This window comes from Nyctereutes procyonoides, unplaced genomic scaffold (assembly GCF_905146905.1).
Source record: "Nyctereutes procyonoides isolate TBG_1078 unplaced genomic scaffold, NYPRO_anot_genome, whole genome shotgun sequence".
Taxonomy (NCBI): Eukaryota; Metazoa; Chordata; class Mammalia; order Carnivora; family Canidae; genus Nyctereutes; species Nyctereutes procyonoides.
The window spans coordinates 294,196-308,821 of NW_026575037.1; the positions used below are offsets into that span (position 1 = coordinate 294,196).

The following is a 14,626-nucleotide window of genomic DNA, read 5'->3' on the forward strand; positions in this document are numbered from 1 at the left end:
TTGGAGGAACAAATATTGTTAAAATATCTGTACTACCCAAAGCAATCTACAGCTTTAATGCAATTCCTTTCAAAATACCAACAGCATTTTTCACAAAACTGAACAAATAATCCTAAAATTTGTATAGAACCATAAAAGATCTGGAATAGCCAAAGCAGTCTTGAAAAAGAAAAACAAAACTGGAGGAACAATTTCAGATTTTGTTGTACTACAAAGCAGTAGTAATTAGAATGATACTGGCATAAAAACAGACACATAGATAAATGGAATAGAACAGAAAACCCAGAAACAAACCTACAATTATATGGTCAATTAATCTTTGATAAAGGAGGAATGAATATACAATGGGAAAAGGACAGTCTTTTCAACAGATGTTGTTGGGAAAACTGGACAGCCATATGGAAAAGAATGAACCTGGACCACTTTCTTTAACAATACACAAAAATAAATTCCAAATGGTTTAAAGACTTAAATGTGAGACCTAAAACCATCAAAATTCTTGAAGGGAGCATAGGAAGTAATCTGTCTTGACATTGACTGTAGTGATATTTTTCTAGATATGAGGCAAGGGATATAAAAACAAAAATAAACTCTGTGACTACATCAAAATAAAGTTTCTACACAGAAAAGGAAACAGTCAATAAAACTAGAAATCAACCTGCTGAATAGGAAAGGATATTTGCAAATGACATATCTGATAAAGGGTTAGTATCCAAAATATATAAAGAACTGATAGAACTCAATACACCAAAACTAAATAATCCAATTAAAAAATGGACAGAAGACACTAATAGCCATTTCTCCAAAGAAGATATAGAGATCACCAACAGACACAGGAAAAGATGCTCAACATCATTCATCATTAGGGAAATGCAAATTAAAATTGCAATTAAGTATCACCTGGCAGAATGGTAAAATCACAAACACAAGAAACAAGTGTTGATAAGAATGTGGAGAAAAAGGAACCTTGTGTGCTGTTGTTGGGAATACAAATTGGTGCAGTCACTGTGAAAAACAATATGAGGTTTCCTCAAAAAATTAAAAATATAACCACTCTATGATACAGTAATTAACCCTCTCAAAATACAAAAACACAGTTCAAGGGATCCATGCACCCCTGTATTTCTTGTGGCGTTATTTACAATAGCCAAACTATGGAAGCAACCCAAGTGTCCATTAATAGATGAATAGATAAAGAAGATGGGTATATATACAATGGAATATTAATCAGTTATAAAAAAGAATGAAATCTTGACATTTGCAACCAAATGGATAGAGGTAGACAGTATAATGCTGAGTGAAATAAATCAGTCAGAGAAAGACAAATACCATATGATCACATTCATATGTGGAATTTAAGGAACAAAACAAATGAGCAAAGGAAAAAGAGAAAGAGAAGCCAAGAAACAGACTCTTATTTATAGAAAATAAACTTATGGTTACTGGGGGGGTGGTGGAGGGATGAGTGAAATAGGGTATGGAGATTAAAGAGTGTACATATAACGATGAAAATAAAATGATAAAAAGGAGAAATGGGTTTGAGTTGACCAAAAAATTAAGGGAAGGGAAGGATATTTGGAGTTGAGGGGCAGCATTATGAAGATAAGTTGCCCAAGAGTGCACAGTCACATGGAGAAGTGCAACTTTTTGGGCGTGCCTGAAGCTTAGGATTGGAGTAGAGTAGGAGGCATGTTGAGAATCAAAGCTCGTGAGATCACAAATTTCATTTACTAGGTGTTTTTTATGCACCAAGTACTTTACATATGTTATGATAATTGTCTTTAATTAATAGATTTTATATTTTATGCAATTTTAAGTGGAAAGAACAGAGAGTTCCCGTATATATTCTGTCCCCAGATGCACAGCCTCCTCAACTATTAACATCCTACACCAGAGTAGTACATTTGTTATAATTAATGAACCTAGAATTGATGTATCATTATTACTCAAAGTTCATTGTTAACATTAGGATTCACTCTTGGTGGTGTACATTCTATGGGTTTTGACAAATGTGAGATGATAGGTATCAATCATTGTAATACCAGATAGAATAGCTTTCACTGCCCTAAAAATATTCTGTACTCCACCTTTTTATCACTGCCTCCCCTAATCCCTGGTAACCCCTTAAGATTTTCTCTGTCTCCTTACTTTTGCTTTCTCTAGAATGCCATATATTTGAAACCATAGACTTTGTAGCTTTTTAGATTGGCTTTTTTCACTTAGCAATATGGATTTAAAGTTCCTCCATGTCTTTTTATGGCTTGATGGCTCATTTTTTTCAGCAGTGAATAATATTCCATTGCCTGGTTGTGCTGCAGTTTTATTTATCTATTTATGTACAGAGGACATCTTGGTTCCATCCCAGTTTTGGCAATTAGAAGTAATTCTGCTATAAACATCTGTGTGCTTGTTTTTTTTTTTTGTGGACATGTTTTCAACTCTTTGGGTAAATACCAGAGAGTGCAATTACTGTATCACATGATAAGAGTATATTTAGTTTTGTAAGAAACCATTTTCCAAAATGTCTGTACCATTTTGCATTCTCAATAGCAGTGAATGAGTGTTCTTGGTACTACATATCCTGGCCTGAATTTGATGTTGTCAGTGTTTTGGAATTTGCAATTTTAATAGTTGCTCAGTGATATCTCACTGTTATTTTAGTTTTCAATTCCCTAATGACATATGATGTGTAAACAACTTTTTGTATATATACTTGCCATCTGTACATCATGTTTGGTGAGGTGTTTGTTCAGGTCTTTCACCCATTTTTAAATCAGATTGTTTGTTTTCTCCCCTTGTATGAGTGCAAGGGAATTTTTCTCAGATATTCACTGTGAGAATATTGAATGAGTGCTGTTAGCCTCTGTGCCATATAAGAATCAGAGTTTGGAAATGCCTTGTGTGTCTTTTTAAGGTCTTCATCAGAATTCATCAGCACTCGTCATTATGGCTGTTCTTTACTGAAGAGAAATATAATTGAAACATAGTATCACACATTATTTATTAGCTCTTAATTTAATTTAATTTTCCCTTTAGTTGGAGAGCAAAGATTTTTTAAAAATTACTCTTTACTTATTATTGTACATAACTTCTAAATCTGGAAGTTTTTATCCTTCCTGGAATTATGGACTTGAAAGAGACGTCTGGTTAGTCTTCTATTTCTTATATGTAGATCAACAGGCCTGGGTGATGTAACTAACTTGCATAATAACAGCTAATCATTTATAGAATCTAGCTGAGAACTGGGAAACAGAAAAATATAGTGATTAAAAATGGAATTAGTTTGCCTGGATTCCACACCCTCCAGGCTGTGAGCTTTTAGGTAAGCATCCCTTTCCTCTCCAAATCTCACTTTCCTGATCAGTGTAATTGTGAAAACAGTGGCACCTATTTCATAGAGTTGTTTCAAGTCTATGTCCAGTGCATAATCAGGACTCAATACATGGTCTCTATTGTTATTTTTATCTGAGTCTTTTAGATTCCCAGTGAAATGCTTTGAAAACATGCTGCCTTTGAATCTCTTCTGGCAATGGCTTTTTAAGGTCTGTCAGTGTAGGTCTCCAGTATGCCAGTAGGAGTTCATTGATTATTTTAAGCTGCCTATTTGTATAACTGTGAAAAGAAAATAATCTCCTTTGATATTTCTGGTATACTACTAAGCATAGATTTCTCTACCTTTGCAGAGCTAAATGAGTACTAAAGAAAATACTTTTAAAATTTAATTTTAATTTTTATTAATGTTACAAATATACATAGCTTTAAAAAAAATCAGTCCTAAAGGCTTTTAACAAAACTATTGGTCCCTTGCCTACTCCTCCTGATTCTTGATTACTGATTTCTGGAGGTTATCACTTTGACCTCTTTTAGCTTTCTTTTGGTATTTACCTCCATATTTCTCTGTAATCTGTTCATACTACTATTTTTTTTAATTTTTTATCTTATGATAGTCACAGAGAGAGAGAGAGGCAGAGACACAGGCAGAGGGAGAAGCAGGCTCCATGCACCGGGAGCCCGATATGGGATTCGATCCCGGGTCTCCAGGATCGCGCCCTGGGCCAAAGGCAGGCGCCAAACCGCTGCGCCACCCAGGGATCCCTATACTACTATTTTTGAAATTTTATTTTTAGAAATTCACTTTTGACTTCCTACTGTGGAAAAGAATTTAGCTGTCTTCTATCTCTCTCACATACCCCCATATACTAACCATACGTATATACACTTACCCTCTCATGTTCTACTAATATAATTATATTTAAATATTTATGATTATGAAAATATCATTCATAGCTGAGCCCTGTGTAAATTATGATTACATTTCTTTCTTACATGATATTGTTGTCTTTGAGGTTGATAAGTTGTCTTTCTTTTTGTTTGCTTGCATAGTCTTCTATATATCCTTCAGTAGTGCATTCCTAGCTTCTCTTCCAGGAGTCTAAATCTCTTAATACTTTAAAAAATCTTAGGCATTAGGTGCTCTGTCACTTTCATTTTTTTTTTCTTAGTGGGGGAAATACATCTCAGTAATCTGTGTCCTCTCATCCTAATAGATATTGATTGTTCCCCTGGCCTAGTACTGGGATCTGCACCATCTTGAAAATTCCCTTCTTTTTTTGGTTATAGTATATATCTTGCTTCCTGGATCTCTTATTTACTCTTTTGCTAATTTGCTTTCCATGTTTGGTGAAACACATCCTTTAGTAGTTTCCAAAGAAAGAGAAAGGGAGGTAAAATATTTTGAGATTTTGAAAGTCTGAAAATATATTTTTCTACTGTCACATTTATTGATAGTTTAGAATTCTAGGCTAGAAATGATTTTTCCCTCAGAATTTTGAAAACAGCACTCTATTGAATTTTATTTTATTTTATTTTTCTTTTCTTCTTCTTCTTTTTTTTTCTATTGAATTTTAGTTTCCAGTTTGTTGCTGGGGAGACTGATGCTATAATGATCCCAAACCTTTTTTTGTCATTTTCTTAACTTCTTTGGGAGCTTATTAGATATTTTATTTGTTCCCAGTGTTTTGAAATCTCTTACTACTATTGTGTGTGTGTGTGTGTTTTTTTTCATATTATGTTGGATACTTGATGGGTTTATTCAACGTATAAATTAATCTTTCACTTACAGGATATTTTCTTGAATAGTATGCCCCCTGCCCAACTATTTCAGTTTCATTTTCTGTTTTCCTGTGATGTCAGTTATTCAGATATTGGGTCTTCTGGATTATTTCTCTAGTTTTTTCTTTCTTACTATTTATTTATTTATTTATTTATTTATTTATTTATTTATTTGAGACAGAGAAAGAGAATAAAATAGAGAGTGGGGGAGGAGGAGAGGGACACGGAGAGACAAAATCTCAAGCAGACCAAAATCTCAAGCAGACTCTTCACTGGACATAGAGCCCAACACAGGGCTTGATCTCATGACCGTGAGGTCATGAACTGAGCCAAAAACTAAATTTGGTTGCTTAAACTACTGAACTACCCAGGTACGCCTATTTCTCTAGTTTTAAACAAGTTTTTATATTATTTACTTCTGTTTCTTTTGTTTTCTGGAAGAGTTTCTAACTTTGTACTCCAACCATTCTCTTAACATTTAAAAAATTTTCTACTCTTATATTTTGTTAATGAAAATTCTTTTTGTTTGTTTGAATGTTTCCTTTTATGACATTCTATTTTTGTCCCATGGACACAATAACCTCTCCTTTTTCTCTAAGGACATTAATAAAATAATAACATTTTCTTTTATATTTTGTATTGTCTTTGTTTTCTTCAGTTCTATTTTATAATATTTGTTTTGGTCTCAGAGACTCTCCTTGGCTATCCATTAACATTTAAAATCATTTTTTAAAAATTTTTATTTTTTATTGAAGCATAGTTGATGTACAATATTGTATTAGTTTCAGATGCACAACATAGTGATTCTACAACTATATAAATAACAGAATGCTATAATAAGTCACTTATAGGAAATATATTTAATAATATGTTATATTAATATTATAATAATTTTGTATGATGACAGTTGGTAACCTACACTTATTGATTATATTTAAAAGTGAAATATTAACAGGTGATTAGAAATTCTATGTGGGTGTGCTTGACTAAATGAGTTATAGGCTTCACAGTAGGATGATTTATTGGGCTGTCTTAATTGGAGTTCCACTGAATTTTAATGTCTATGTTTTCCTCTAAGAATGGTTAACTTCCCCAGACAGTTTTTTCAATCTCCTGCATTGGGGGTTAAATTCTACCAGCCATTTTTTTTTCTTAAACTGGACTAGGCAGAGAGGTCCTGCCATACAGTATATGGAATTTCACTTAATCACCCTCTTCTAATACCTGATGCCCCTACCTGGGCCAAGTGCCCATTAGTTCAGTTTTCCATAGTTCAGTGTTTCCAGGGAGTATACCTGCGCTGTCCTGCCAGGTTGGACCAGGGTGGATCCTAGCTATGTTATCCATAGAAATCTCATTGCTTTCATCCAGCACTTTTGTTTTCAGCCTCAACTGCTCCCACTACTCTCCATTATTGTCAGAGCTGTTGGTCTCCCTGAACCTTTCTGAGAGGCTGTGATGTAAATTATCCAGCTTCTGGGCTTCTCCTGTTGTTGGCTTTCTTGGATTCAATTTTCCTCTTTCTCTAGTCTGTTAAGTTAGTTAGTAGTTATTCTGCTGGGTTTACAGTTTCAAAATGTTTCTTCAGTCCTCTCCTATTTTCTTTGACTTTCTTGGTTTAAATCTTCTTTACTTTTAAAATTCTTTGTATTGTGAAAAGCAGTATATTGATTAAAGGCATGGGCTCTGGATACCTAGACCTACATCTTTGTATGACCTTGGGAAAGCTACTTAATCTCTTTCTGCATTAGTTTCCTCATCTTAAAAAAAAAATAATAGTTGGAATCCTTTTTAAGATTAAATGATTTAATCTTTCTAAGAGCAAATGATTTAAGACATATAAAGTATGTAAAACCTAGTTGGCCTAATAAATATTAGCCATTTTAAAGTGGTTTCAGATAAAAAGATGAAGATGTGTTCAATTTATCATGTTTTACTGGGTGTCCAGAGAAATGCACTTAAAAATATGAATGCCTAGGCGAATATTGTTCATTTTATCTAGTGAAGAAAGCAATGGGCAAACACAGTGTATCTGATGTGCTACATAAAATGTCTAGGTTTTACGTTGTTTTTATTACTGAAAGGTACCTTGGAAATTAAGGTTTCCAATTCTTTATATTACAGGTAGGAAAACAGACCCTGAGAAGAGAGTTAAATAGCTTGTCTTGAGACCAGAATCCAAGTATCAGGATTCCTAGTTTGGTCTTCTTTTCGTTAAGTCATATATCTTTTTCTAAGGAACAGGGAATGCTGTGAGACTTTATTTCTGGTGATGATGCTATCCTATACCTAACTTTCTTCTTATTTGTCTGTCAAGTACTTGGAACTGGCTCAGTAATAAGTTCTGGTTTATGACACACTCTCTTATTGATCCTACTTACTTATTTTCAATAAGGTAATACATAAAAACATTAAAGCACCCATATGGTGTACTACCTTGGAGGAAAATTTTAAGTGTATAATTTCCATGTGTGCATGGTACAACAATAAATATACATATTTAAAATTATTGGCTGATATACTATTCAGTTTTTTTCTCTCTTGAAGTGAAAGTTATCTTATGGATAGGTGGTTTTACAACTCTCCTTCTCATCACATCTGAATTCACCAGACCAGGGTAGCAGTGGATTAGAAGACAAAGTAAGACAGAGAGAAACAGGAAATGGACCAAACACATGAGTGCCTGCACTTAGCATTGGTAGGGACATATGTATTTCTAAAATGTGTTAGTCTTCTGAAAACTGTAATATTGGGTTTTTTGTGATGCAGGTTTAAGAACCATTGGAGTCATCACCAAATTGGATCTTATGGATGAAGGAACAGATGCCAGGGATGTTCTAGAGAACAAGCTGCTGCCTCTTCGCAGGGGTAATGTACCGTGTCCTATAGAGAGGACTTCCTTTGATGATGTGGCAGAGAAACCATTGGGAAACCAATGGCAAGCTTGGTTTTATGCCTTCAAAGTTGTGGGGAATATATTTGTGATTAGTTATACTTTTTCTGGAATGGCATAATGTTTCCAAATGATATATTAAAAATGATCCAAAGTGAGAACTATTCCTTAAAATAACAGGAATAAGAAAACAGGAAAAAGAAGGAGTTTGGAAGGAGGGTATAAATATTCATCATAAACTGCATAAATATATACTGTTCTGTTTTAAGTGTGACTTGTTTACTTGGCCACCATATGACAAAACTGCTAAGGGAGACACTGTGTTAAAATGTACAGAGCTCTTAAGGGTAAAACACATTACTGTGTTAATGCTAAAAAAGTGTCATTAGCCATCAGCCAGCCTTTGTTTAATACTGATGACTTAAGTGGAGGGTTCAGTTCTTCAGCCCTTAAAAATAATTTTGCTTTTCTTATTCAGCCTGTTTGAGAGCCTTGAAATCTCTCCAGAATAAACAACAAGTGTCCCAAACCCCATTTTATGTGTTCTGTTTCAGGCTATGTAGGGGTGGTAAATAGAAGCCAGAAGGACATAGATGGGAAGAAGGACATTAAGGCTGCCATGTTGGCCGAAAGGAAATTTTTTCTCTCACATCCGGCGTATAGACATATTGCTGACCGGATGGGGACCCCACACCTGCAGAAGGTCCTTAATCAGGTAAAGACCTTTCTCAAGCAACAATTATGAAATATTAAGTGACTATTGGAATTCATATTTTTAATTTCAATATTAATTTTTTTCCAAAATAAGACATTTGGCTTAATTGATAGGAATTAAAATGAATATAAATACTTAGTCCTACACTACTTTAATGTTATTGAAAGAATACTGCTCAAAGCAGAAATAAACACTTATTTAGGAACAGTGAACAAGGGTATATATTAGCACCCACTTTACTCATAATATGTAGTTATCTTAAGAAACTAAACTTGTATATCTCTGAAAGGTTGATTTCTTGGGATCTGTTTTTAAAATGTCAACATGTAATGGTTAGGTTAGATTTATTTTTAAAATTTTTTTATCGTTTTGTTTAGGATTGATTTGTTCCTTAATTTAAATTCTTAAAAATAAAAAAATCCATATAAGAAATCATTGATCTCCATTCATCTAAGAAGTTTTTGCAGACCCCTTTCTCTGAACAGTAGACTTGGGCCACCAACTTCCCACATTCCATGCACTTACATACTTGCGTAAAACCTCATGCACTTACTTGGTTACATATTTTCCATCTCCTAGGGAAGTTAAGCATCATCCTTAGTGTGTGCAGGGTCTCCTCCCTGAGTTTTGATTATGTTGATTCAGATGGTGAGCAGCTTTTCTCACAAATAGAATCATAGGATATGCTTTAATGTTTATGAACTTTGTCAACCAATCAAGTCGTTATTGAATGTCCTGATCGTTTGCTCCTGAAAGCTATCTTTAGAGACTAACACAGTAGTAGGCTACTTGTAACACTGTACCTGAACCATTTGGGCAAAACAGTTGAAGAAGTTTTAGAAAATAAAAAAGTGGTGGTATACTTCTATTTTAAGTGGCATAACAGACCTCATGTAAGATTTGTGCTTTTTATCTAAGGGTAGATGAGTATGTATGTATGTATGTATGTATTTATTTATTTAAAGATTTTATTTATTTGAGAGAGAGACTGGGAGAGAGCATGAGCAGGGGGGAGGGGCAAAGGGAGAAGGAGAAGCACTGAGCAGGGAGCCTGATGTGGGACTTGATCCAATGACCTTGGGATCATGACCAGAGCTGAAGCAGATACTTAACTGACTGAGCCACACAGGGGTCCAGTAGATAAGAATTTAGAAGTCATGAGGTGGTGTTATGGTTGTATCATTTAACGAATATGAATATATTTTAGAGAAGGAACATTGATTTGCCACACAAAAGGCATAATATTCTACCAATGTATTTAGCTGATAAAAATCTTTTTGGATTACTGCTTTCATGCCTGTATTGATCTAAGAAAAATATAAACTGAAAAATTCTTAGAGAAAAATCACTAAGGTGATTATGAAGATTAAAGTTGGAAATAAATAAGGTTGTAAATACTAGAAAAGTAGAAAGAATATGACTGGCCATTTGGTTATACAAATGATCCCTAAACTATGACATAACTGGATTCTGGTTGACTGAAAACTGAATTAATTTTGTACTGAAGATCTCTCTTTTCTTGGATAATCACTTTCTTTTTTATTGCTTCAGGGATCTTCATACTGTTTGAAACTAGGATACTTTTATGGCTGATTCAATGTGCACCAATACCTCTGGCCCTGAGGGACAGTTTCTATGGCGAAAACTGGAACAGAACATGACATTTTTGAGTCATTATGACTGGAGGGCAGAGGATGAGGGAGTGAGTTATAAGAGACGAATTTGGAGAAGTAGGCAGAGGCTGGATCCTGTAATGTTTATAGGCAAGTTAAAGATTTTTGTTCTTATCCTAAGAACAGTGGGGAGTGAGTCATTTAAGGCATCTGAGTAGGGAGAATACACAATCATATCTGTGGATTAAAAATGATCATGGTGGTTGCAGATAGGAAGATCAAGAGTAGACATGAGAAGTTAGGAGTAAAGTGAGAATGATGGTAGTTTGGCTTGGTTAGGGCCAGTGAAGATGAAAAAAAGCAGAATTGAGAAATGTTTAGGAAAATCGAGAACTTGGTGGTAGATTAATTCTGGTGGGTTATGGAGAGGTGAGGTCAAGGATGTGTTCCAAGTTCCCATATTGTTATGAAGTCAACAAGATGGAGAGCCCTAAAAGGAAGATTAGGTGATTGATTTCAGACATACTGAGGTTGAGGTGTCATTGACACATCTAAGAGAAGTAAAGTCCGTAGTCTAATACATAAGCCTACAGCAAAGATTAGAAGTCTGGTCTGTAGATAATGCATTGGTAGCCACAAGTGTTTGGATATTTATTAAAGCTATGAGTAGAATAAGATTACTGTAGGAAAGAACAGAGAGTGGACAAAGAAGAAGGTTAAGACTCAGATTTGAGGAATATTGATATTTACAGGTCTGGTGGAAGGGGATGACTTGGCAAAGGAGATGTAAAGGGTACATTTGAAAGGTTAGGAGAAAAATGGGAGGAGCTAGGGTCATCAAAGCCAAGGAAAGAAGTGGTTTAGAAAGTCAAGAGTGGTCCAGAGTGTTGCTTTGCTGTTGAGATATCTGAGAGGCAAGAAGTGGAAACCATGTGTTTTTATCATTTACCACTCACATGGCAGACAGGTGGCTACTAGTATCTCATGGTTACTGATCCTCTTAGACTTGAGGATTTGTGATGTTGCTACTGGGAATGCAGTTCTCTCCATTCTTTTGTTTTCCGCTTCAAAGCCATAATAACAGCATGCTGGGGAATATCTTAAATCATAACTGTGGGCAAAGGTATAAGCTAGTTATGAACTATTAACATCTAAGTAACTATAGATGTATTGAATAGATGTATTCAAGTAATCTCAGATAAACATAAAAATGATTTAAAATGGTTTCTTTAGTCAGTCTGGATATTTATTCCCCTTTCAAATTATTATTCTTTTTCCTGCATTTCTGTTAAGTTTACATTCTCTCCTTTGATTCCAAGTTTATTACTTAACCAGTTCAAGAAGATGATCTTTTTTTCCCTTTCTTTATTTCTTTTTTTTAAATTTAGACTTTTTTTTAAACTGGATTATAATAGAAAGAACATAAGGCTAACCAATCTGGGTTATATCCACCTTTGTTCTTAACTAATAATGTACTCATAGACAATCTCTTAGAGAATTTTTCAATCTTCTGCGCTTGAGGTGCCGGCAGATGATCTCAGCAGAAATGCCAAGTGGATGGTTAGGTAAAGAAAGCAGCAGCAGAGAGAGTTTTCCTTTGCTAGACATGGAGCTTTCGTATGCAAACTGCTGAAGGCATCAGCCAGTGAACAACCACCACTGGACTGAGGCCTAGAGGCAGGGCAAGAGGAAGCACTCCAACTGCAGAATGGAGGGGAAGTTAACAGCTGATAGGTGCCTACAGGTTCCACTAGTGTGGTCTTGCGACATCTGGCAGCACCTGTAACTTTCCAGTTTCTTCATTTCTAACTACATTTTAACATAAGGCTCCTTTCTACAATCAAGGTAATCTGACAAATCAATCCATGCTCAAGTTATTAGGCAGTCTCATTGGTAACATTAGGTGCATTTTAACAGGATATTTCCAGCCAGGCATAAAGAGGTAGACCAGGCAAGTGACTCCAACTGAAGGAATATGGAGCATCTCCTTAAGGTCAGGAGACAGTTGGAGCTCCTTCTCATTATTACCTACATAGTCTCAAAGGTATATATGTATATGATTTCTAAGTTTTAAATGATTAGGAAAACAGTGAAGGTCAATTTTTGTTTCACGAGTTAATTTTAATTTGTTATATCTATATGATTTTGTTTTGGTTTATTTAGCAACTTACCAACCACATTCGAGATACCCTGCCAAACTTCCGAAACAAACTACAGGGGCAGTTGCTCTCCATAGAACATGAAGTAGAAGGCTACAAAAACTTCAAGCCAGAAGACCCCACCAGGAAGACCAAAGCATTGCTGCAGTGAGTCACCTTTCCCTTCCCTCGTTCGGTTTGCTTTTGCCTTGGTCTCTTTGTCATGATATTTTTGAAGTTTAACAGAAGAAGCAAGTAAAGTGTAGAGACTCAGTGTATATTATACAATGAGCCTTGAGTCTTTATGTGATCTTATTCTGTTACTATAAATTGAACCAGTTGTCCATCCCCATGCACAATTTCCCTGTGCTTTTATAATTGGATTCTGTAAATGAGTAAAACCAATAGTGATAACTCAGTAGGGTTTTTGCCCATAGTCTCTAGAAGTGGACAAAGCTCCTGTCAAAAATGTCATCTGTATTATACAACTGTTTCTACTGATGTCACTCGCACTTATTATCTTCTTATGTTAGTCATTTCATGTGATTTATCTGTGAACGTTTTTCAGTGGAATGAGAACCAAGGCTTTAATAATTAAAATGTGGGGATCCCTGGGTGGCGCAGCAGTTTGGCGCTTGCCTTTGGCCCAGGGCATGATTCTGGAGACCCGGGATCGAGTCCCGCATTGGGCTCCCGTGCATGGAGCCTGCTTCTCCCTCTGCCTGTGTCTCTGCCTCTCTCTCTCTCTCTCTCTCTCTCTCTGTGTGTGTGTGTGACTATCATAAATAAATAAAAATTTTTAAAAAAATAATTAAAATGTGGGTGACAAGGCCCATTTAAATTTCTTTCACCTTTTTTTAGTAATGACTTCCACGTAGCTCTTTTAAAACATAGATGTGAAACCTGCCAAGTATCTTTTTACACCTTCATGATCTTCCCATCTTATCCTTGGGTTACTAGGTATCCCTGAGAGGCCTTGGGTAGGACAGCAGAGTTGTTAGAGAATCACCATCTCCTTATGTTTTTTATCTTTGTTCTGTTTTCTGGCCCCTCCCAGTCTCATCTGTCCTCTTATCCCTATGCTGCAACTTACATCAGTTTCCTCTCAACCAGAAGACCCCTTGCCCAGCTGATAGCCCAGGACATCGCAAGTCCATTTTCCAAGATGATGCTTGCTCCCTCTTGCTGTCTCTTCTTATTGTGCAACCTTGCAATCAAGATGCCCTTAATTTGGTGCTGAAAATGCATGAGAAGATCCCTTTCTTTGTGGAGATATTTCTAAATGCTCAAACTATTAAAGTAAAAATTTAATGTAACATTTTATGTTTCCTCATTTAAAAACATTATAGAATCATACAGTGGAAAGAATTTTTTCTTGGATTCAACTCTTTTCCTAGTTTATCTTTTCTTTTTATTCTTGGCTTTGGTTAAGCTACTATAAAAACTCTTCAAGTTACAGAGAAAAGAAAGCTATTTCTGTTTAGGCTCTAGGTCATCATCTTAACATCCAACTGAAACTACTCTCCTTACAAATACTAGGCTTGCCTCTGTGATTCCATTGGACTCAGATTACAGAATTTTCCACATCTGGATTCTTCCCTTGTAGGGGGCTGATTAGCTCCTTCCTCTCTCCTTACCTCCCTTTCCTTTTTCTTTCCTTTCCCCTTTTCTGCCTGCCTCTCTTCTTGCCTTCCTATCATCTCTTTGTGTTTGACTTGGTGTCTGGCTCTGTGCTATCTACTGGAGATTCAACAACAGATAAGACTTTTGCTATCAAGGAGAGGCTACAATAGAGCAAGGGAAACAGACATATAAGCAACTGTGTTAAAATCTGATAAATGCTATGTTTCTGGTAAGTATAAAATGTTAAGGGAGGACAAATGAGGAAGCAATTACAGGTGAGGAAGGTTGTGAGTTCATAGAGGAAAAGGTACTTTAATGAGAACCTAATGTATGGGAGGAGTTTGTCAGGTGGAAGAGGAGGACAAGAGAATAGTGTGAAATTGTTTATAGCTTGTTGTAGTGGGCCAATGGGCTGGAGTGTAGGCTGGAAGGAAAGCAGTGGCTAGAGGTTTAATTTCCTAAAATTTCCCAGCATTTCAGTGCTTCCTCATGTATATACCTTCTCAGGTGGTTAAAAATTAGATTAATATTG

The 14,626-nt window shown here is 35.5% G+C and overlaps 1 protein-coding gene across 5 annotated transcripts in view; it reads left to right on the forward strand.

Annotated features, from left to right (window-relative positions):
- DNM3 (dynamin 3) overlaps nucleotides 1-14,626 on the forward strand; it is a 555,059-nt gene that overhangs the window by 189,686 nt on the left and 350,747 nt on the right. For all 5 annotated transcript variants that reach the window (XM_055319209.1, XM_055319207.1, XM_055319208.1 and 2 more), the window contains exons 5-7: nucleotides 7,882-7,980; nucleotides 8,560-8,720; nucleotides 12,497-12,639. In XM_055319209.1, coding sequence (XP_055175184.1) covers nucleotides 7,882-7,980; nucleotides 8,560-8,720; nucleotides 12,497-12,639 — 403 coding nt within the window. The remainder of the gene's footprint in view (nucleotides 1-7,881; nucleotides 7,981-8,559; nucleotides 8,721-12,496; nucleotides 12,640-14,626) is intronic.